Source organism: Zootoca vivipara, chromosome 5, assembly GCF_963506605.1.
Source record: "Zootoca vivipara chromosome 5, rZooViv1.1, whole genome shotgun sequence".
NCBI lineage: Eukaryota > Metazoa > Chordata > Lepidosauria > Squamata > Lacertidae > Zootoca > Zootoca vivipara.
Window position 1 is genome coordinate 44,296,485 of NC_083280.1, and position 22,510 is coordinate 44,318,994.

The 22,510-nt window shown below is 47.7% G+C and overlaps 1 protein-coding gene across 6 annotated transcripts in view; it reads right to left on the reverse strand.

Moving 5' to 3' along the window:
* LZTS2 (leucine zipper tumor suppressor 2) overlaps positions 1 to 22,510 on the reverse strand; it is a 66,050-nt gene that overhangs the window by 9,714 nt on the left and 33,826 nt on the right. For all 6 annotated transcript variants that reach the window (XM_035132921.2, XM_035132922.2, XM_035132919.2 and 3 more), the window contains 3 exons: positions 4,038 to 4,448; positions 2,296 to 2,895; positions 199 to 468 (listed from right to left, as the gene is read on the reverse strand). In XM_035132921.2, coding sequence (XP_034988812.1) covers positions 199 to 468; positions 2,296 to 2,895; positions 4,038 to 4,418 — 1,251 coding nt within the window. In that variant the 5' untranslated portion in view covers positions 4,419 to 4,448. The remainder of the gene's footprint in view (positions 1 to 198; positions 469 to 2,295; positions 2,896 to 4,037; positions 4,449 to 22,510) is intronic.

Here is a 22,510-nt window from a genome sequence, read left to right on the forward strand (position 1 = left end):
TAAGTTCCCTGGATAGACTAAAGGCAGGTGTTTAAAGACTTCTAAGGGGTCTTAGATTTCCATAAGGGAAACCTCCAGAATCTCTGAAAGCAGCACAGCCAGCCCTCTGCTAGCGGTGCAACCTTGTGCGCTATACAACTTTCAAACCTGGGGGCGGGGGAGATAGGGAAGCCCCTCTTTTCCGCAGCCTGGGCTCACCTCCCATTTAGTCTCTTCCAAGCGCGGCCCCAGCTCCGTGTGCTCTCGCTCAAAGGAGGCGCAGCGCTTCTCCAGCAGCTCCCGCTCAGCCAGCAGCTGCGCAAAATCCTCCTGGAGTTTCTTCTTCTCCTGCTGCAGCTGGAAGATCTGGAGCTGCAGCACCTGCTGGCTGCGCTGGGCCTTCTGCGCCGACTGCTGGAGCTTGGCGGTGCAGCCCTGCCGCAGCACTTCCATCTCTTCCTCGCAGCGCCTCTGCTTCTCCTCGTACACCTGGAAGAAAAGCACCCCTTTTCATCAGCCCCCAGCTCACTGCTTGCATTAGGAAAGCACTGCCACCGCTTGCAACTTCCGTGTTTTAATTCAGTTGGCATCAACATTCCAGAATTTCCACTCCCCCACCCAGGGATTAGACCTGTCAAATTTCAGGCAGGTGGGAGGAGGGAAACAGTCCCTGTTTTGCATACTTTTTTTTAAGGCATACAGGGAGAAAGTGGGGCTGTGCCCCCCTCTAACCGTGCATGGTTCCCCACCCCTGAGCTGTAGCATCCCTGACAGCTCCCCACAGAGGAACCACCAGCAGCATATCCTGCTGTTAAGTAGCTGTTACCATTAAGAATTTTCTCCTAAAGTTTAGCTGAAATCTGCTTCCTTGCCATTTCCATCCATTGGTACAAGTTCTGCGCTCTGGAGCAACAGAGAACACATCTGTTTCTTTATCTGAGTGACAGCCCTTCTGATAGACAAAGGCAGCTATCATGTCTCCCCTTAAATTTCTCTTCTCCAGGCCAAACACATCCAGCTCTTTCAACCATTCTTCATATGGCTTGGTTCCTCCACATCTCAGCAGCCTGGTTACCTTCCATGGAACATTCTCCAGTTTGCCCGTATCCCCCTTAAAACATGGCATCCAGGACTGCATGCAGTATAGTCCAGATTCAACTAGCACACAATAATGGAACCATCTGGATACTACGTTCCTGATCACACATCCTAGTCAGCATGGGAGGGGGTGTAGCCTACCACTGGGTCTCAACAGAAAGATTACAATAATAGCAGCTTGCAAGTGCCCAAAATTACAACTAATTCACCTAGATTATAACAAAGTGCAAGCTGGGTTCCAGGAACAGATTATTATGCTGTCTGGAAAAGCAAGATGACAGACTGGAAACATTTGTGAAATCATGACTCTGGTAACAAGACACACAACAATGCTCCTTTATTAGATTATGTAGACCTTATTTATGATTACTCATTTTTGTCCGTGACAGCAGGATTCTGTGAGAGAAACAGTTGCGGAACTTGTTAATGTCATAGTTCAGAAGCTGCCAAGAAGGGGAGTGGCAAATCTGCACACTGGAAACCAAGTTATGCTGCTAATTCCTGCAAGGACTAGTTTCCAGCATGCAGGGCTGCCAGCCTACTAAACATCGACAAACACACTGCACCTTGAGATAGGCAGTGTACCCCTTTCTGCCTTGAGGTGAATTTAACCTAATTGTGCCACAAAGGAACTCCCAGTTGCTTGACGTTATTGGAGATGAACCTACTGGTTCCTGCGCTACAGCAACTGCCTCATGAAAGCTGCCTGGTGAAACTAGAAGCTGCTGCCGTTCTGTAAAGGTAAAGGGACCCCTGCCCATTTGGTCCAGTCGTGACCGACTCTAGGGTTGCAGCGCTCATCTCGCATTATTGGCCAAGGGAGCCGGCGTACAGCTTCCAGGTCATGTGGCCAGCATGGCGAACCAGAGCAGCGCATGGAAACGCCGTTTACCTTCCCGCTGTAGCGGTTCCTATTTATCTACTTGCATTTTGATGTGCTTTCGAACTGCTAGGTTGGCAGGAGCTGGGACCAAACAACGGGAGCTCACCCCGTTGCAGGGATTCGAACCGCCAACCTTCTGATCAGCAAGCTCTAGGCTCTGTAGTTTAACCCACAGCACCACCTGCCGTTCTAAGCGCCAACAAAGGCATAGAAGCAGTAGAAGCAGCCTTTCGAAAACCAAAGAAAACCTTTCCTTGGTGAGAAACACGAGCGCTCCCCCTGCTGCATCAGACCTGCCTGCATTAGGAGCAAGGAGGCAACCCCAAGCAGCTTACCTGGCAAATGGCCAACTCATTCTCGTCCAAGCTCTCCCTCAGGTGCTGCAGCTCAACCTCACGCTCCCGCAACTTCTCCTCAAGTTCGTGAATGAGAAGGGCTTCATCCGCTCCGCTGTGAACAGGCGAACGCCCCCCGCAGGAGCCGCTGTCGGAGGAATGGTGGCCCCGGCCGCTCAGAGACCCCGTGCTCTTGCTCGACGACGAGCGGCCGCTGTCCGAGTTTGAAGGCCCCGTGAGGCCACGCGAACTGCCGCCGCCGCCGCCGCCGTGGCTTTCCAGGCTGATGTGGCCCATGGAGATGCTGACTGGCTCCATCTGCTGGCTGCATCCAGTACTGTAGGTAGGGAGGCTCGAGAGGGAGTTGCGCCCCGAGTCCGACATGGTCCCCGAGTGAGAGCTGGTTCGGCAGCTCAGGGAGTTGTGCTTCTCGGTGCTGCCTGCAGGGGCGCCGCCAAAGAGCTGGGCAAGACTAGCTTGGCTCTCAGAGAGCACGGAGGCACCGGGACGCAGAGCCAAGTGCCCCTGCAGGGGGCCACTGCGGTTCTTGGGCATGACTGGCTTGAAGGCCGTGGGGCGGATAAGCGTCTTCTCCATGGCCTGAAAAACAGCACACAGGCACAGGATTGCTAGGGTGGAGGTTGATACCAGAAGGTTAAATCAATGGATAACGAACCGTCTCCCCTTATCACACTTTTGGCAGACGTGTACTCCATATAACACAAGAGAGGTAATGGGCCTCGTCTAATCTCAGTCAAGATTAGAAGGGCTGTTTCTGAACTTCTGAACTTCTTTCAAGGATGGACCTACCTGCCTTCTCCTCAGCTTTCACAACCCTCTCCTAAGCAAGGTGGAGCGCAAGTGACTATGGTGCTACTTGTAGTAACTGATGTGGTGCTACTCTGGCTGCCCTCTTTTAGCTAATACAGACGAAGGCAAACAGGAGCACCATCTAGCAACATGGATAAGAGAGCTCATGAAGAGTTGCCCCCCGCCCCCTACAGTGGATGAACCACAATCCCCAGCTTTCATTTTAAAATAAAGATGGCGTTTCTGGCATTTGCAGAAGCTGAGTTATGAGGCAAAATGTAGAGACACTATTCTTCTTATTTTGTGGGTCGTGAGAAACTAACCTGCTCCCTCTTTTGGTGCTTTAATATGCCCCTGGGGAAAAAAATCCTGCAGACACCCATGGACACCCTGCCATGGTTTTGCCTTAGCTGCATACACCTTCCTGGGTTTAACTGGGTGACATTACGGGTGCCCTGAGAAGGGTGAGCTCCTGTGTTCAGTATGCATTTCTCTCAAGACAGAATCAGGATAGAGATGAGCAATGGAAGGTTGTGAGCAATGGAGGAAGAGGATCCTTATTAGCCTTTTGACAGGGCTGAGGAAACATTCATCAGCTAGAACAACTCTCTGCGGCCTGGTGCCCTTCGGGTAGTTTAGGACTACAGCTCCCATCAGCCCTAGTACAGCATATCCAATGGTCAGGGATGATGGGAGTTGTAGTCCAAAAAATCTGGAAGGCACCAGATAGGGGGAAGGCTGATCTAGACCAGGCATCCCCAAACTGCAGCCTTCCAGATGTTTTGGCCAACAACTCCCATGATCCCTAGCTAACAGGACCAGTGGTCGGGGAAGATGGGAATTGTAGTCCAAAACATCTGGAGGGCCGAAGTTTGGGGATGCCTGATCTAGACAGACCAGCTTGTTCTGCCCAAAGCACGCTCTCTACTTACCTTCTCAAGTTTCCCTGAGACAGGCACCAACTTGGGGGGTGGTCCGCGGATGGTGCCGACCCGGGGCTTGTCATCCTGCAGGTCTTCCGTGTCACTACAGGGGCTGATGGGAGACACCGCTTCGGCCCAGTCCTCTTCGCTTACGTAAGCATAGCTGGTCTTCTTGGTGGGAAGTCCATGGCACAGGGGCTCTTGGGAACCGGCCCCGCCAGGCAGGCGGAAAGGGCCAAACTCTGTCGTGGCTTTGTGGCAAGGCCGGCCGGAGATTAGGCTGCTGACACTGCCCATGGCTGCAGGGGACGGGCAGGCACTCGTGTGGAGCTGGGCAGCCCCTTCGGAGGCAGACTCAATGGATACAGGCAGGGTCTGCACTATGGCCATGATGTCCGCAGGAGGGGCTTTGCGCCTGGTCTGAAAGAGAGAAGGGATTGTCTGCTAAGAACACGAGCAGGAAATCACCACATCAGCAGGGCCCACCAAAAACGGGCAGCATAAGCAGCCTCTGATGCAAGGGTCTGTTCTCAGAGCTGGTTCTCTTTTTAGGAGAAGAAAAAGAAGGCCTCGCCTGGGAGTGACAGCACTGACCACTGAGGAATCGGACCACACAAAGGAGCCCATCAGTTCCCAACCTCCACACTCTGCCAGGCTAGAGGTCAATGGGAAAGGTCCCTTTGAGTTGCTATGTGGGGAGACGATCAAAGGTGTCTTAGTGGAGAAACAGAAGCCTTGGCAGCAAGGAGGGAGAAGCAAAATAGAAAACAGGCCAAGGAGCAGAGTTTGTGTTTCATAGTTCATTTACACTGGAAAAGTTGTCAGTCTCTTTCCTGCCAGGGAAATACTGGCATTCAGAAAATCCCAGTCTCAAAGCAACTCAAATCCCCCAAATGTCACTGCCAGGCAATGATATTTAAGCTTAAAGATAGCTTCCAAAACACAAAGGAGGAGAGATCTCCCTTGCAGAGCGGGTCCAGAGCCTACCTTGCACTTGTGGAGAAGGGTGTTTTGCTTCCTGCTCTCCATCAAGCCAGGAAGATCCCATGAGCTATTTTTATAGAATTCTATGGATGCTACAAATCCTTCTATTTCAACACATGTCCAGTTTATGCTCTATATATAAACTAGTCCTAGAAGAATCAGCAGCAGTTACGTCCACTGCTTTCCTTCCCCCCTCCCCTGCAAGATACACCAATATGTATGTGGGGAGGAGTGCCCTCTCAAGCTATCTCTACTGCACAGAGAAGTGGGCAAGTCCCCACCCAAGATTCAGCACACTTAAGAGTGGGCAGGAGTGATAAGAAAGCTGCAGAGAACGTACCTGCCATGCCTTTTTACATAACAGCAGGGACGTAGGAACCACTATCATTTAAAGGGCACCTTTGATTGTGTTCAAAGAGTTTCAAAGGCTGGAAAGGAACAGGAGGGAGACCACAGAGTGCCAAATCTTTCCAGAGGCAGGCTTCCTTTCGAGCAGAACCTGCGGCCTCTTAGCTGTTGGTGGACTACAAATCCCATCAATCAGCTATGCCGGGCAGGGCTGATGGAAGTTGAAGTTCAACCACAGGTTCCCCATCCCTGCTTTAGAGTTCCCATGAAATACTTCGTGGGCACAACAAACCACTTGCCTAGGGCAAGTAGCAACAGCCCATGAAGTGCAAAGCCTCTCTCACAGCTAGAAAGGCTGTGTGTCTTTTCTGGCCCTTGAATCTGGGAGAGACAGCTGGGGTATTGTTTGTTCCCTCCAGGATGGGCATCCTGGCTGCCTCGAGTTGCTTCCAAGAGCCAGAACAGCCAGCTAGAGCTGCCTGCCTGTCTCCATGGAAAATGTGCATTGCCCAGTTGCTTTTCCAATGTGGGTTTCTTTTGCAGGCCTCTTCCTTTCTGCAGCTGAAGCCGGGAGCTCAAAGCGGGGCTGCAGACAACAACCCTGCTAATGTTGTAGAGAGGGAAACGACTAGCCTGCCGTTTATACATACGGCTTCTGTTGACCCTTCCCGGAATTGCATGTGATTTCCCCCCTTCCACAAGAAGCAAAACATGCTACATGTTCGGTCTCTGAGGTACTGTATTCAATGGGGGAGCCACCCACCTAGAACTGATAGGAGAGCTGGAGTGGGAGGAAGCAGAAGGATTCCGGGAGGCAATTTCTCCGCCATGCCACCAACGGAGAAGAGCAATGGGGGAGGGAAGCCCAAGCACAGCAGCACCTCCCCGCTCTCGGCTTCCCTCTCCCTTCGCTTCTGTCCGCAGAGCAGATTTCCTTTTTATAACCTGCCCCTCTGTGCTGTGCTTTAAATAGAAAGCGCCTGTGTCTCCCGCTCCTGCCAGCAGTTCAGGATCACCGAGCGGAACTAACTCGCATTTATTCCAACCCTAGGCACTAGACCAGCCCCTGTTCAGCTCCCATCTTGGGCAGTGCATGAGTACATGAGCATTTTTTTTTTTAGAAAAGCAGAGGGGAATTGGGAGAGGAGAACTACTCTAATAGAACAGGATCTGCAACAGGAGGAAGACCTCAAAGGTAATACTTTGGCCTTGTTTTTCTTGCTTGCCACAGGCCTTTGGTCTTGCGTAATGAAAGGCAGGCTCCCCAATGCTCCCCAGGGCAAAGGGATTCATGCTTCACTACAATGTTTCAGAGAGCATCAACATGCAAAAGATTCTACCCTTGCTCACAGATTTAAAGGATGTTGAAGGGAACAGTTGCTAGATTGAGACGCCCAGATTACAGTCTGCAAAATCATGCAAAGAGATCAGAAATATCCTTGCCCAAGACAACTACTGGTAGTGGTGTGTGGGTTTTTTTCTGTGTGCTATCATCAACTCAAACATTCCTGATACAGCAACACATCTAAGAGGGACAGAAACCACTGTCATAACTTTTGCATTGCCATGTTTAAAATCTGGCTGCTCAGGCAGTGAGATGTGAATCGGAGGCATGTGAATGAGGCGAGAGAGCGGCTGAATGAACGGTGGCCACAGGTACTACTGACTAACAAGTGAAAAAATACGCAACACATTTCTGTTAGTTCTTCACACCAGAAAGCAGCAAGATGGTAGCAACCGAGGTTGTGGGATTTGCGCTCACAAAAATCTTCAGACAGGCACAACTGTTCAAAATTGATTAAGTACCAACAACGTGGCCAGCGCAGTACAGAATATACCAGTGGCAAGGTTAGGAAAGTGGCGAGAGACTGGGGGAAGTCAGCTGAATCTAAAAGTGCAGTTAAGGTCGGGAAAATTACATTGCTGAAGGAGCAGATAATGAGATGAAGGGACTTGAGGAGTGAGAGATGTGTGATGAACGGAAAAGAGAAAGATGCTCCAAGTATGGGATTCACAGCATGGCAAAACGACGTAATGCAAGAACAGGAGCGAAGTAAAGGTACAGTACAAGGGAAAGGATTCGCTTTCAGGGGTAACATCTGCTGGATCCTACCTGGCAACATTTTTGCACAAAGTGAGCAGAGTGCAAAACAAAAAACATCCTTTTAAAACATCTTCTAAAAGAAACCAAAGCAGCTAGCTGTAAGAAAATGTTCCCAAACCACTTTGGCTTGTTTGTCTAGCTGACAATCTCGTAGCCCCGCAAAGAATTTGAGATGACTGAGAATCTGTCCTCCTATTCGGCAAAAGGGCTGGGGAGGGGGTGCATAAGGAATAAGCAAGGCCACTGCAGGAGGAAGACCATCACTATCAGATCTTCCCAGGAAGTGAAGTTCTTTTCCAGTACACACACCTCGGGATACTTCCTGACAACTTCTACTTCCCCTGATTGTTAAAAAAGAAAAAAATAAAGCCCAGAGCTGAGTCATGGGATGGGCCTTTGCTCCCAAACCCCACATTCCAGATGCATTTGTACAGTCCATGCGAATATGAATTAGATCACTATCTCTGTTTGTATATTCTGCTTCTGTTAAGTGGGGCTTTCAGAGAACTGGGATGTTTTGGCAAAGGGGCAATGAAAGTGCACAGGGAAGGAGGGAGAGATTTACAAAACAGAGGAAAGAAAAATGTGAGTCAAGTTCCCCAACATTTTTCCATAGCAATGAAGGCTGGAAAGTTGTGCCTTCAAAGAAAAAGAAAAGACTTGGAGGAGGTAGTTAATAATATACAAGAACAAGTTTGAAATAATAACATACAGTAAAAAATTTGAAAAGGAGCGACTGTTGCAGGAAGAGTTAACTCTAGTTTTCGTGAGGCCAAGAAGGGATGTTTCTGGGAACAAGGCCTTGAATTTTGAAAATTCAAGCACACGAGGAGACTGAAAATAGCAACACAGTCTTGATACTGGCCAGCGCCCCTGTTGTCAAATGGGAAAATTATATCAACAAGGAAATTGCAGTGAGAGCCTAATCCTTTTTACTATTATTTATGTTTATTTAAGACATTTATACAGTATATTGCTTAATCATTCACATTTCTAAGTGGTGCACCCAAAAACAAAACCCAGGAAATAAAACAATTATGAATCATATAGGAACCCCGAGGGTCATCAAGTCCAACCTCTTGCAATGCAGGAATCTCAACTGAAGCATCCATGACAGATGACCATCCAACCTCTGCTTAAAAACCTCCAAGGAAGGAGAGTCCACCACCTCCCAAGGGAGTCAGTTCCACTGTTGAACAGCTCGTATCGTTTATCATAAAACCAAACACTACCTTAAAATGCCCCCTGAAACAAGGAAGTCTTAGTCATGTTTCAGCAAGGAGGGTCAGGTGGCAAGGAATTCCAAAGGCTACTACACCGAATGCACAGCTCCTAGTGGTTACAAGCGTTGCATCTGAACCACTCACCCAGTGATCAAGCAGAAAGACATACTGTACCCTAGGATTTCAGCCTTTGTGTGCACTACATGCACTCAAAGGCTGCAGTGACATACACGTGAGCTGCAATCCTATGCACACTTACTTGGGAGTAAACCCCATGCCGTTCAGTGAGACTTGCTTCCGGGGGGGGGGGGAATTGCCTAGAATTGATTGGGCTATTAACTCTGCTGCAACTGACCACACCAACTGCTTTGCAAGCCACATGAGGGAGGAAAGGGCACTTATCACAGCATAACAACTCCCTGACAAGCTGCCTCCAGACATTTGCTCCCAACAGGGTCTGGCCGGTATCCTCTCATGCACTCCGTGAAATTCTAGTCCCAACGGGGTTCTGCTTGAGGCCAGGAGGAAGCAAGGCAACCTTAGAGGGTGGTGGGACATCGAGTGCTGAGTGACAGCTGTACAGAGGTGATACGACTTGCAGCAAATGGTCAAGCTGCTAGGCGCTCTTGTTCCACAGGTCTGCCTTTCCTATGCTTCCCCAAATATATGCTCAGCCCTAAGCATCTGCTCTCTGTCTTCTCTGCAGAAAGCTGGCAGAAAGGAAAGGGCATTATCCCAAATGCAGCCAAGAATTGCCCCTGCTCTCAAGAACAGGGCTGATCAAAAAACAGCAAGGGCAGAGGAACACTTGGCAAGGGAGTCGAGAGGTGATTTACTGTTGTTAACTGTCCCGAGAATATCACCTTTATTCTCAATACTATATAAACAATTTGTATACTTCTTAACTACAAATGTCTCTAGGCAGCTTTCATTTGCAGATAACTATCTAGTCCTCATCTTGGGTACAAAGAAAAATCTGAAGACCCTTAGAGCTCAGAAGGCAAGCCGAGTGAACTCAGACTTGACACGAGAGTTTTGCATTTAAAGATGCATTTAAAGATACATAAGCCCATCGTATAACTGAGAGGCTGGCAAAGAGATCTGAGATTTTTTTGGGGGGGGGGTCTTTGCCAGCTGACAAGGGTCCCACTACCTCCTTGCCCCACAGAGCTAATGTCATGGTTGCTGCCCTCAGGAGAGCCCTGGAAAGGAAGATTGTGAATGGAGGGTTAATTAAAAGGAACCAAGGTGGTTGGAGGGGAGAAGGAGAAAACAGCTTTCTGTTCTCTTCCACATCCATTCACTCGCACTGTGCAGAGCACGGAAAAGCTTTTTAGAAGCAAGGTGGGGATATGGTGTGTGAGGAACAGTAGACAATCTGCAAAAAGTCACAGCTCAGCTCCATTTCTCTAATCCAAAACTTGGGAACACAAACTCAAGTACGGTTGGATTCCAAATAGTTTGCGTTAACAACACCATCATATATGCAGAAGTACAAGAAAGGTTTGTTCTTATTTCCACCCTGCCAATGCATATCCATGGGCACCACTTTGAATCTGATTCTAGTGTTGCCTGCCCAGGCATTTCTTTGGCTTGATCAAGGAGGAAGGGGGAAAAAATTGGTTGGGGGTGGGGGGGGGGTTGAAGCCCACCTGCCACCAATTCTATCCATGCCCACTGGCTGTCCACCCTGGCCATAAGGCTTCCAAACTGCAACAGGGAATTGCTGAATCTGAATTCCAGATTGCTGAATACAAACGCATTGCTTTGTGCACATGCTGTGGCAAGGGACCATTGCTTAGCGGCAGAGGACATGCACTGCAACCAGAGGTTTCCAAGTTCAGTCCTTGGCCTCCCCAGTTAAAAAAAGGTGATGGGAGAAGACCTCTGCCTGAGTACCTGGAATGCTGCTCCCAATGAGAGTACACGATACTGGGCTACATGGACAAACAGACAGACCTCATATACATTTTAGCTCCATGCTCACACTTCCACTAGTGTCAAACAGAATCACATGTGCAGAAAGCAATTGTTGCACTCCAGTGCTGCTTGAGGGCTTCCTATAGGCATCTGGTTGGCCACTGTGAGAACAGGATGCAGGATTAAATGGGCCTTTTGCTTGATCCAGCAGGGCTCTCCTTATGTTCTATATAAGCATGCCTTCGAAGTGTGGAAAGCCAAGGCCTTTAAAAAACAAATCCCTGATTGTGGATGTCCCCGTAGAGGAAGCAATATGGACAGCTCAGCTCCCAGTCCAGATGGCATAAATAATAAGATAGCAAATAATTAAGCTGCTGAGTCTATAGCTTTGGAGCTGGAATTCCCAAGTGCCTACAGGAAATTGTTCAGGGCAGATGGGGAGCTAAGGGGCTAGATGAATGGCCACCGTTTGCACTTGCTGCAGAGAACACCAGAATAGAATCAATGTCCTTTCCAGTTAGCTTAGGCTTCCTATCCATAGACAAGGGATTATTCAGTTCCTACTCCAAGCCGGCACAGACTAGTTTATAAAGCTGCCAGATTTTAACTCAAAGGTAGCTGCATGGCAGGGTTAACTCAATTCAACGTTCGCTACAATTTGCAATTGGAATCTATTCAAGAGAGAAAGCAATTTCGAAGAGGAAAATAGCCTGTTGTTTAGTCGTTTAGTCGTGTCCGACTCTTCGTGACCCCATGGACCATAGCACGCCAGGCACTCCTGTCTTGCACTGCCTCCCGTAGTTTGGTCAAACTCATGTTCGTAGCTTCGAGAACACTGTCCAACCATCTTGTCCTCTGTCGTCCCCTTCTCCTAGTGCCCTCAATCTTTCCCAACATCAGGGTCTTTTCCAAGGATTCTTCTCTTCTCATGAGGTGGCCAAAGTAGGAAGTATTCGAAGAGGAAAATAGCCTACAGAGCCTGAAACAGCACAGACAATGAGCTGCCCGTACAGGCCAGATCAGAGATGATGCAAAATTCATCCGCTGCCTGCTGCAGCACAGCCAAAAAATTAGGAAATGTTCCACAAGTGTAAATGGCATTAACTTTGGTTAAAGAATACCCTTCCCACTCAAAAGGTAATAAGAATAAGAATAAGAATAAAATGTTTTCTTATCCACCTTTCACCATAAAGTCCCAGGGCATCTTGCAGCAATGTTAAAAATATGATTTAAAAATCAGATCGAACTATTTACAATCAAAAGAATAGGTTGGGTTCTAAAAACATCCATCTCAGGTGTCAAAGGCATATTCAGCATAATCTGATGTACCTCTATAGGGAAGGAATCCCACAGCAGAGGCTGCCACAGAAACTATTCTCTTCCAGGTCACCCTAACCTCTGAGATAGGAAGATAGGAACTGCTGCCTTATACAGAATCAGACCGTTGGCCCATCTAGCTCAGTACTGTACACACTGACCAGCAGCAGCTCTCCAGAGTTTCAGGCAGGAAGTCTCTCCCAACTCTTACCTGGAGATGCCAAGGATTGAACCTAGGAGCCACTACATGGCCCTGGGGGCGGCAGATCTACCAAGGGCCCATCTGTTGACCTTAACACCTGAGAGGGCCTCTAGGGAATGAAGCAATCTTTCAGGTATTTTGGGCCTCAGCTTTAATCCAGGGATAGGGAACCAAATCTGGGTCTCCAGGTCTTTCCATCTGACACTAGAGACTTTCCTCAGACCACATAAATGCCAATGCCCGCTGTGTCAGTGGCCCTACTCCACCCCATCCTTGAGTGCTTTTGCTTGGCTGGAATGTGTCCTTAAACTGTGGCAATACCTCTTACTTGCCTAGATGGAGAAGAAGAAGAGTTTGGATTTGATATCCCGGTTTATCACTACCCTAAGGAGTCTCAAAGCGGCTAACATTCTCCTTTCCCTTCCTCTCCCACAACAAACACTCTGTGAGGTGGGTGAGGCTGAGAGATTTCAAAGTGTGACTAGCCCAAGGTCACCCAGCAGCTGTATGTGGGGGAGCAGAGACACGAACCCAGTTCACCAGATTACAAGACTACCGCTCTTAACCACTACACCACACTGGAGAGGCAGGTGTAGAAACCTCTGAATTGTGCACCTATTGTACGGAGGAAAGAATCACACCTGTTGCTCCATCCACTTTGCCACTGGGGGACCCAGGCGGCGCTGTGGGCTAAAACCACTGAGCCTAGGGCTTGCTGATCAGAAGGTCGGCGGTTCAAATCCCTGTGACGGGGTGAGCTCCCGTTGCTTGGTCCCAGCTCCTGCCAACCTAGCAGTTCGAAAGCACGTCAAAATGCAAGTAGATAAATAGGAACCGCTACAGCGGGAAGGTAAACGGCGTTTCCATGTGCTGATCTGGTTTGCCAGAAGCGGCTTTGTCATGCTGGCCACATGACCTGGAAGCTATACGCTGGCTCCCTCGGCCAATAATGTGAGATGAGCGCGCAACCCCAGAGTCGGTCACGACTGGACCTAATGGTCAGGGGTCCCTTTACCTTTACCTTTACACCCACTGTAGGTATGCCCCCAGAATGTTGCCTATGAGAGTATGTTGAATTGGGCCCAGTAACAAGCTGGCCATCAGCACAGCTGATTCAAAACTGGGGGTTTTCAAGTTCTAAATTGTAGAATTAGAAGGAACCATGAGGGTCATCTAGTCCTCTAACGAAGGAGTATTTTGCCCAATGTGGGGCTCAACCTTGTGACCCTAAGATTAAGTGTCTCAGGCTCTACCAACTGAGCCATGTTAGTATAATGGAACCCCATCCGGTAATCTGGCTAGTGTATTTTCGGCCAGCTGAAGTTTTTGAGTAATCTTCAAGAACACCTCCATGTAGCATGTGCTGCAGTAATCCGATCTGGAAGTTACCAGGGCATAGATTGTGCAGTGGCCAAGTCGTCTCTGTCCAAAAGCGGCCTGCTGAGCTCCCCATCAAATGAAATAATGAACCAGGGCATTAAATGTTTAACAAGATTCTGAAAGGGAATGGAGATGCGGTTCTGATAACCAAATTTATCAAGATCAGAGAGCCAGAGTCTTCTGCCTGACAGCTAAGGCCAGCCTCCTCACAGCGGGAGCTGAGCCATTTTTGTGCAGCTGAAATTCTCAGAATGCTAAGCTTCCCTTTTTTTCCGATAGCTTAGCCTTCATGGCTGAGAGAAGATAGAAAGCATAGAAGTGTTTCCGTAATAGCTCACAAAAGCAGAATGAAAGAACCCACCTTACATGATATTTCCTTAATCTCCTCACAGGATTGGAGAGAACAAAGATTTTTGAGCATGCGAGTTTCTCAACCATCCCAAATAGTTGGAAAATGCCATGCCTCAGTGACAGAGGACATAACCTGCACGCAAAAGATCTCATATTTAACCCCCAGCATCTCCAGCTACAAGGTCCCAGGACATCTTCAAGACTGCAACACAGAGTAGACCAGGGATGGAGGGAACCTCAGGACCAGGAGACTATGCAACACCCAAGTCTCCCTATCTGAGTCTGAGCCTTAGGATCTTTCCCATGCTACATCCTCTCCCTACCCTACCCACCCCTCCCTACTTAGGGCCAGCCCTGCCATTAGGTATGGTGAGATCACTACCTCAGGCAGTAGAAATCCCTGAGGCAGCATCCCCATGGTCACCCCACCAGCGTCAGAAGTGGCAGGGCACACAACAGACAGAGGCAGTAGCAGTGGCAGGTGGGGGGGGGAAGAGAGTGGTGGCAGCAGCAAGGCAGCAATTCCCATATTGCCTCAGGCGGCAAAATGGGATGTGCCACCCCTGCCCCTTCTTCACACACACCCTGAGTGTTTTTACCTGGCTGGAATGTGAACTCTCTAGTAATGCCCCCTGCTTGCATTGGTATACAATGGAGGGAGGACAGCATGGGGTTTGTGGGTGTGTGGGGATATAGAATAAATAATAATAATAGAAACTAGGCTACCATATAAAGGTAAAATTTACACTAATTTCTCCACCCACTTTTGCAGCTGGCCCCACCCCAGCTGGCCCCTAGAAGACATGGCTGGCCTTGGGTTCCCCACTCTCAAAGTAGACAACAGTGAGCCAGAAGGAGCAATGGTCCGACACGAAGGCAGCACCCTCTATATCAGGGGTCAGCAAACTTTTTCCGCAGGGGGCCGGTCCACTGTCCCTCAGAGCTTGTGGGGGGCCGGACTATATTTTGGAAAAAAATATGAACGAATTCCTATGCCCCACAAATAACCCAGAGATGCATTTTAAATAAAAGGACACATTCTACTTATGTAAAAACACGCTGATTCCCGGACCGTCTGGGGGCCGGATTGAGAAGGCAACTGGGCCACATCCGGCCCCCGGGCCTTAATTTGTGGACCCCTGCTCTATAGCCATATGCCACTGGCAATTTGGGGTTATTTTAAAGGATTCCCACTCACCCACCCCCCGGTCATTTGAGTGACAGACACAATACAGAGCTAAACTAGGTATCCATATGTTTATTCGCCCATTTGCCCATAAAATCTTACTTTTTGCACCAAAATGAGCACATGAAGAACAAAAAAGGCCCCCATCCTGTCTTAACTCACCATATTCAGCCACTTAAGGCTGCTTGCCTCTCACAGCCTGGCTCACTTCTGGTATCCAAGCCAGGCTGATGGAAAACAGCTTAAAGCAGTCAAGCATAGCATGGCAAGGCAAGGCAAGGGACAGGTTTCGTTTTGCCCCCCCCTGACCCTCGTGTTGATATAGGAAAGCAGGAGACAGCCCCTGACCCTCTCCAACACTTGAGTAGTGTATTCTGTTAGTGTATAACAAGCACACACATATCTGTTTTAGCCCACAGAATCAGAGATGTGTGACACATGCTGAGAAATTGCAGTTAGCATTGAAAGGAAAGTTCATTTACAGCAAGCAGACAACAATCCGCCCTTTGTCAACCCCCTTATGCATCACCCAAGGATACTGAATTTGATGCTTCCACAAACTTTAACAGAGGCATCTAGCAGACAGATTCTCCGCCACCCCAGTCTTTCTGCCAAAATGAAAGATGCTGATTTTTGTGCAATGTGCTATACAGCATCAGTTCACTGGTTGCTGGCAAAGCATTCTAAAGATGGTGTTTTCAAAGTTTGACTCCTGAACTGGCTTTATATCTATCGACTACGACTTGTGCTCAGCGCATTCAGCCCTCTGGACACTTTCCAAACATGTCCCATCCTGCTGATCAACAAGAACTAGAAAAGGGGCAGCCAAAGTTGTTAAGGCTGCAAGCTCTCATCATCTCTGACCATTGCCAGTGCTGGTTGTGGCTGATGGGTGCAAGAGTCCAAAAACACCCAGAGGGCTCACATTGGCTAGGCCAGAACTAAGGAATACAGCGCAATTTTCACAGAAGTACAGGATGGAAAGCTGCTCTGCTCTGGGGGTTGTTTCTTCCTTTTAATGATCACCACTGCTGTCTCTAACCAGAGGAGGAACGACTGCTGGGAAGTGCGCAGAAAGAAGAAACGCCATAGTCCACCTGCATCAGCACAACCAGACACCTTCATCTGCTCCAGCTGCAACAAAACATATCTCTCCTGTATCGTCTCTACAGCTACAGCAGCAGCTGTAACTCCCCAGCAGTTTAACTTCACCCCCGAAGGCACATTCTTCCATTGTCTCCCAAGACAGACAGATGCTAACCAACCCTACCAGCACAAGTTATTAAGCCAGAGGGATCATTGGCATGAATCCCAACTGAATATATCCCATGCTTCCTGCCTGTCCATCCCTCCCCACCCTTTCAAGCACTGGAAGGAGACACATGGAAAGGAACATCTTGAAATGAACCCAGGACAGCAGAGTGCTCATATAAGAATGTATGTATATTTTGAAGAAAACAACAGCCAGGTTCTTACATAACTTGTTGAAGTGGCCATGTTTGCACGAACCAGTAAGCCAGAGTTTGCGGTCTATTACAGCTTATTGTGAAAAAGCAGCGAGTTCGTGCACATTGCCCAATCATGTCTGCTTCGCTCCCCAGCCTGGTGAAGGAGGAGATTGCATCTAAACCATGGATTGTGGTGTATTATTCCCTAACAAGTCCCAATCAGCAAATCAACCACGAACCGTGGGTTAAGGTTGGCTCATTAACATTGCTTGTTAAGGAGCAACAAACCAGGGTCTGTGGGTTCAGACATAACAATAAGCCAAGTATTCCCAGACTGTTTACCACACTCATGTCAGGGAAGGAGTGAAGCAGGAACTAGTGTGCAGGATGCACCAACACACGGCTTGTTCACAACAAACCACAAAAAGTCAGAAAGTTTGGCTTGCCAATAAATGCCAAGGCAGCCACTGTGGCCCAGTTGAAATGTATTTACAAACAAGAGTTTGGTGCTTATTTATTTTCTCCTTTGTCCTCACAATGCCAGTGCTTTAAAGGGGCAGGATCTTTTTTTGGCTAGTCAAATGCCCACCTCTAGGTTTCATTATCACAAAAGGAGCGCAACTCAAAAGGCAAAGTATGAAAACATCCTAAAATCATGCCAGAGACATTATCCCCATCTAAGTCTATTCTTTTATTTGCATTACTGTTAGGCTGCCGTATGACAAGAAGTTCTCTGAGCAGCCTAAGAGTTGCCAAAACAACACATAAGTGTACTCGAGACACAATAATCTGTATGTCATCTAACACATGAGTTCAAGAAGCATTTATAAGCTGAATTTCAGGGATATCCAGAGAAGGGAGCCCATTTTCCACAGTCCATCCATCTAGGGAGCCATGCCCTCCCTCACCCACCCCACACTTGCTGCTTGCTCCTCTTCATCCAGGATAGGCATCTGCCTGGAAACCGGATCTTTGTTTCCATGCAGGCCCCTGCTGCTCCAGGCCCTGTTTGATGTCAGGATCCTCTTGTCCTTAACATAATCAACATCTCCCAGCAACCGCCAAGCTAAGGGATTATGGGAGAAATAATCCACCAGCAGGAACAGCAGCAGAAGCTGAAGTTGGGAGACAAAAAGCTCCTGTTTTCATGCAAATGTTGGCCTGAACCAATGAGCCTGGGACTCCAGGGAGGTCCCGAATTTGACCTCACAGCTGGGCCACTCTCAGAGACAAGAGCCTAAGAAAGTTGCAGATTGTACCACTCAGGCCTAGCACCTGGGAAACCCATTATGCAAGGCAGGAGACCACAGCAAGCAGGTCAGTTCAAGAGAGATGAGGCTCTTGGGAGTTTTTCTTTCTTTCTGCAGGATGGGTGGGGGTGTCACAAATATTTCAGTGAACAAAGTCTCACAAAATGGGATTTATAGTTTCAAAACTGCTGAGGAATTAAACTATTCCATCATGAGGAATAGACTTTTTTCTATTTTAAGTAAATAGCTTAATAGAATCTGTAAGGTCCAAGCGTTAGGTAAGTTTATATTAAAAGAGCTCCTCCTAAAAAAAAAAACACCAACATACATTCTACTACTATCCCCTCTACATTTAAAAGAGCAAGAGAAAACTGCCTTAAGAAATGCTGGATAAAATTCTAAAACCCTCATCACCCCAATGCTTATAAATCTGATATTGTTTCGTTAGAGGTTGGTCCTAATGTCTGACAATTTTTAATACCTGTCAAACCCAGATCACCAGGATCAATCCAACAGAGGTCTTATTTTAAAATGACTGTTTATTTCTTCTACCAGAAAATCCTTAGATATGTCAACGCTGAAATAATTCATTCTAGGGAAATCCCAACCTCTTTATTGCCAAGGGATTCAAAGCAGCACCTAGAAAGTTGCACTATTTTACCTGCATGTATTAGCATTTATAGCACCTGGAAAGTTGTGTGGATAGTAAATAGAACAGGCAAAATAATGTTCAAATCCTGGAACAGACATGTTGCTGAACATCCTTCAGTTATCTCCTCTGTTTAATTTTTGTTTGAAAATCTGAAGTAATGGCAGGAAAGCATATTAAAATTTCCTAATTAAAAAGTAAGGTAAAGGGGCCCCTGACCATCAGGTCCAGTCGTGTCTGACTCTGGGGTTGCGGCGCTCATCTCGCTCTATAGGCCGAGGGAGCCAGCGTTTGTCCGCAGACAGCTTCTGGGTCATGTGGCCAGCATGACAAAGCTGCTTCTGGCGAACCAGAGCAGCGCAGGGAAACGCCATTTACCTTCCCGCTGGAGCGGTCCCTATTTATCTACTTGCACTTTGATGTGCTTTCGAACTGCTAAGTGGGCAGGAGCTGGGACCGAGCAACGGGAGCTCACCCCGTTGCAGGGATTCAAACCGCCGACCTTCTGATCAGCAAGCCCTAGACTCTGTGGTTTAACCCACAGCGCCACCTGGGTCCCTTAGTACTTAAAAAGTACTAAGCATTATTATTTGAGACTTCCACTTTGACCTGATTTTCAAAAGGTTAATTCATGATGCCTATTAAGTCTAGATTTGAGAAAGCCTGGCTGCGGCTGATGGAGTCCAAGAACTCTGGAGGGCACCAGTTTGGGAAAGGCTGTTCCACAGGTTCTGACTCCCAAGCCAGAAATTCATTGGGATGCACTATAGTGGATTTCAGAGTAGAATCGTTGCTTATTTATTTCACAAGGATATGCTTTGTGAGTTCAACACCCTCAGGTTTGTGAACATGGATGGCACAGTCAGCTGCAGTTCTTTTCTAGACCGTTTACATGGTCAAATGGGATCAGACAGTACCTTCCACACACCACCACCAGGGCTTCCTTTGCTCTGGATGTCAAGAATTTGTGAGCATGACCCCATCAAAACAGCCACATTTCTTTTTAGAGGATTCAGAAGATTTTGTTTATGCTTGGTGTCTTATAAGCATTGGAAACTCCCATTGTTCTAGGCACATTTTGTGACAAGGAATTTCATTAGCGCGAGCAGTTTCTGAGCTGTGGACACAGTACTGGGCCTAAGATTTCAGATTAAAGCTGCAGAGTGGAAGGAAAGGAGGACCTTTTTCTGCATCCCCACTTCCAGCCACTCTCTGAAAGCTGGAGAAAAGACCCTCTTAAGAATTTTTTATTATTATGTAATCAAAACAGCCACCAACATAACAAATATACATGCAAACATACAAATATACAGATTACTTACAAAGACACAAACACCTACATTCCATTTCAATACCATACCAATATTAATATCATCCAAATTAATTCTAGACAATTTATGACTTATTAGAGCAAAAAATATAAATATAAAAAAGAAAAAAATTAGTCCTAATAATCTTGGTTCTTTAACGTCCCCATTCTTAAGAATATTTGGGGGGGCAGGCAGGGGAAGCATGGCTTTGTTGGATTTTTGTTGTTGTTGTTGTTTTCTGCAGTCTTCAGATGAGGACTAGACCATGTGAAATATGAATATAAGATTTTAGCTGCAGTTCATTCATTTTCCAGCTTTGTATTCTTGTTATTTTAAAAGTGTGCCTAGACATTCCATTGTTGCACCCATAACCTAGATTTAAAGTGCCATTAGCTCCTAGCTTTCATACCTCAGTTTCTAACACTGCCTCTCTCTAGTCTAGTCAAACATATAGGGTCCCTGATAATTTGTTGCTGTTTCCTGTAGAGCACTGGGTGATTTGATTATCTTGAGCCAAATACTCACTTTGGTACTTTACATTGCTGTGCTTTCCTACCCCCACAAGGAATCTATAAAGAAATAACTCAACAGGAACATATTCGACATGTTCAGCAGTGGAAAGGACCCCTTTGGGAGGTGGTGGACTCTCCTTCCTTGGAGGTTTTTAAGCAGAGGTTGGATGGTCATCTGTCATGGGTGCTTTAGTTGAGATTCCTGCATTGGGGGGGTTGGACTAGATGACCCTTGTGGTCACTTCCAACTCTACGGTTCTATAATATGAAGCTGCCTCATACTGAGTCAGGCCATTGGGCCATCTAGCTCAGTATTGTCTACACTGACTGGCAGCAGCTCTCCAGGTTTTCAGGCAGGGGATCTCTCCCATCCTTACCTACAGATTTCGAGAGTTGAACCTGCAGCCAACACTGCATGCAACAAAGGTGCTCTATCACTAAAGTCAAGAAGACCCATCTCCTAACACAGAATCTTTGGCAACACAGTATGGTGCAATTATCAATGGCCCCTCTGACACAAGGGGATGTTGTATGCAGGCAGATGCTGTAGGACACAGAGAACAGCACACTGTGGGACAGAGATGCCACCTACCCAAAGAACAAAGCTGGACCAATCTGCCGGAGGGCATCCCAACCCTTTAAGTGCAGATCCACTCTCCCCAGCATGAGGGCGGGCCATGTGATAGCTGCACACATGACAAGCTAATGAGTTATGATCACTAGGAGCGCTGGATGGATGTGGAGTGACAGGCCGCCCAGAAGAGCAGCCTAGTGCACACTGATCGGGGCAGCATTCAGTCGGGGGCACGGCTGGGTCAACCCAGCAGGGTTCCTCTCCACACACACATTCCACATAAAGCCATGGAGAGGAGGAGCTATCCTCACTCTCTTGTTGAGCCTAGGGAGTAAGGATTTCATCCCACATGATGACCTGGGCTGGCACAGGAGGACCAAAAGCTGCCAGGTGATGTCCCTGCACCAGGTTTTTTCCCCCAGGAAAGCTGTACAATTAACACGGAGACCCTTCAGAAAAGAAGAGAAGGGGGAATGAACAGGTACAAGCAGAAGAAGACATGGCCTTCTTAGCACTATTGAACCCTGCAAGTACTTGACACATCATAACTACATAGCATAAGCAGATAGAATCATAGAGTTGGAAGAGACCACAAGGGCCATCCAGTCCAACCCCCTGCCAAGCAGGAAACACCATCAAAGCATTCTTGGCATATGCCTGTCAAGCCTCCGCTTAAAGACCTCCAAAGAAGGAGACTCCACCACACTCCTTGGTAGCAAATTCCACTGCTGAACAGCTCTTACTGTCCCAAACTCCCCCAGTCCTCTGAAATGGAGGTATGCTGACATCAGATCCAGGGAGCCAGCAGCTGGCCACACTCAGGTACTCCCAAGCCCAAGGTCTTGCAATCCTAGGTTAGCCCAATCATAGTGGCAAACTGGATATGCGGGTACCACAATTCCAGCGGCATCTGCCTCAGCTATGTAAATACTTGCAGGCAGAGAGAAATGTGCTGTGTTGCACTTTTGGGAGGAGGAGGAGGAGCACAAAGCAAGCTCAGCGACTCATGGGACGGGCAGGGTTCCCAACATTCCAGGGGGCACGGCCTGGTTGCTAACTGATCTCTGGAACACAGGCCCAGTTGTCAAGAGGAAGAAAGGAGTTACGGTACTTTGAAAATTAAAATGAGAAAGCAGAATTCCAATCAACTCTTGATCATTGCATATGGTGGCACTGCGGTGGTACTCAGCATACAGTTAAGCGTGGTTGTGGGGGGGGTTGGAGAGGGGATTTTAATTCGCTGACTGTAGCAAAGCCTGGGGTCAGTGCTGCCCACCACCGTACAAGTTTAAACAGCAGGAAGTCAAAAGATGAATTGGCAGATAAACAATTTAAATAGAGGGCCAGCTGCAGAGAGCCTTAATCCCAACTAGCTGCAACATGTTAACCAAAATAGTTCGCTTTTACATAGCATTTTAGAGAGTTTAAAATGTATCGCATATATTAGTTCAGTAATGATGCTTCACAAGGTAAGATCAGCCTTATGATACCCATTTTGCAGAGGAGGGGCTGAGGCTGAGAGAGTACTGGTTTGTTAAGACCTCTGAGTTTGCTGCAAAGGAAACATTTGCATGAAGGACTTCAGAGTTCACACCTTATACACTTCAATACACTTGCCTTGTAAATAAGCCAACAAAAGTTCGTTTTTCAAGAATATTACTAGCCTGCATTCCCATGCTTGCCATAGAAGTGGAGAAGTCATATTCTGCAATCCCACACATGGA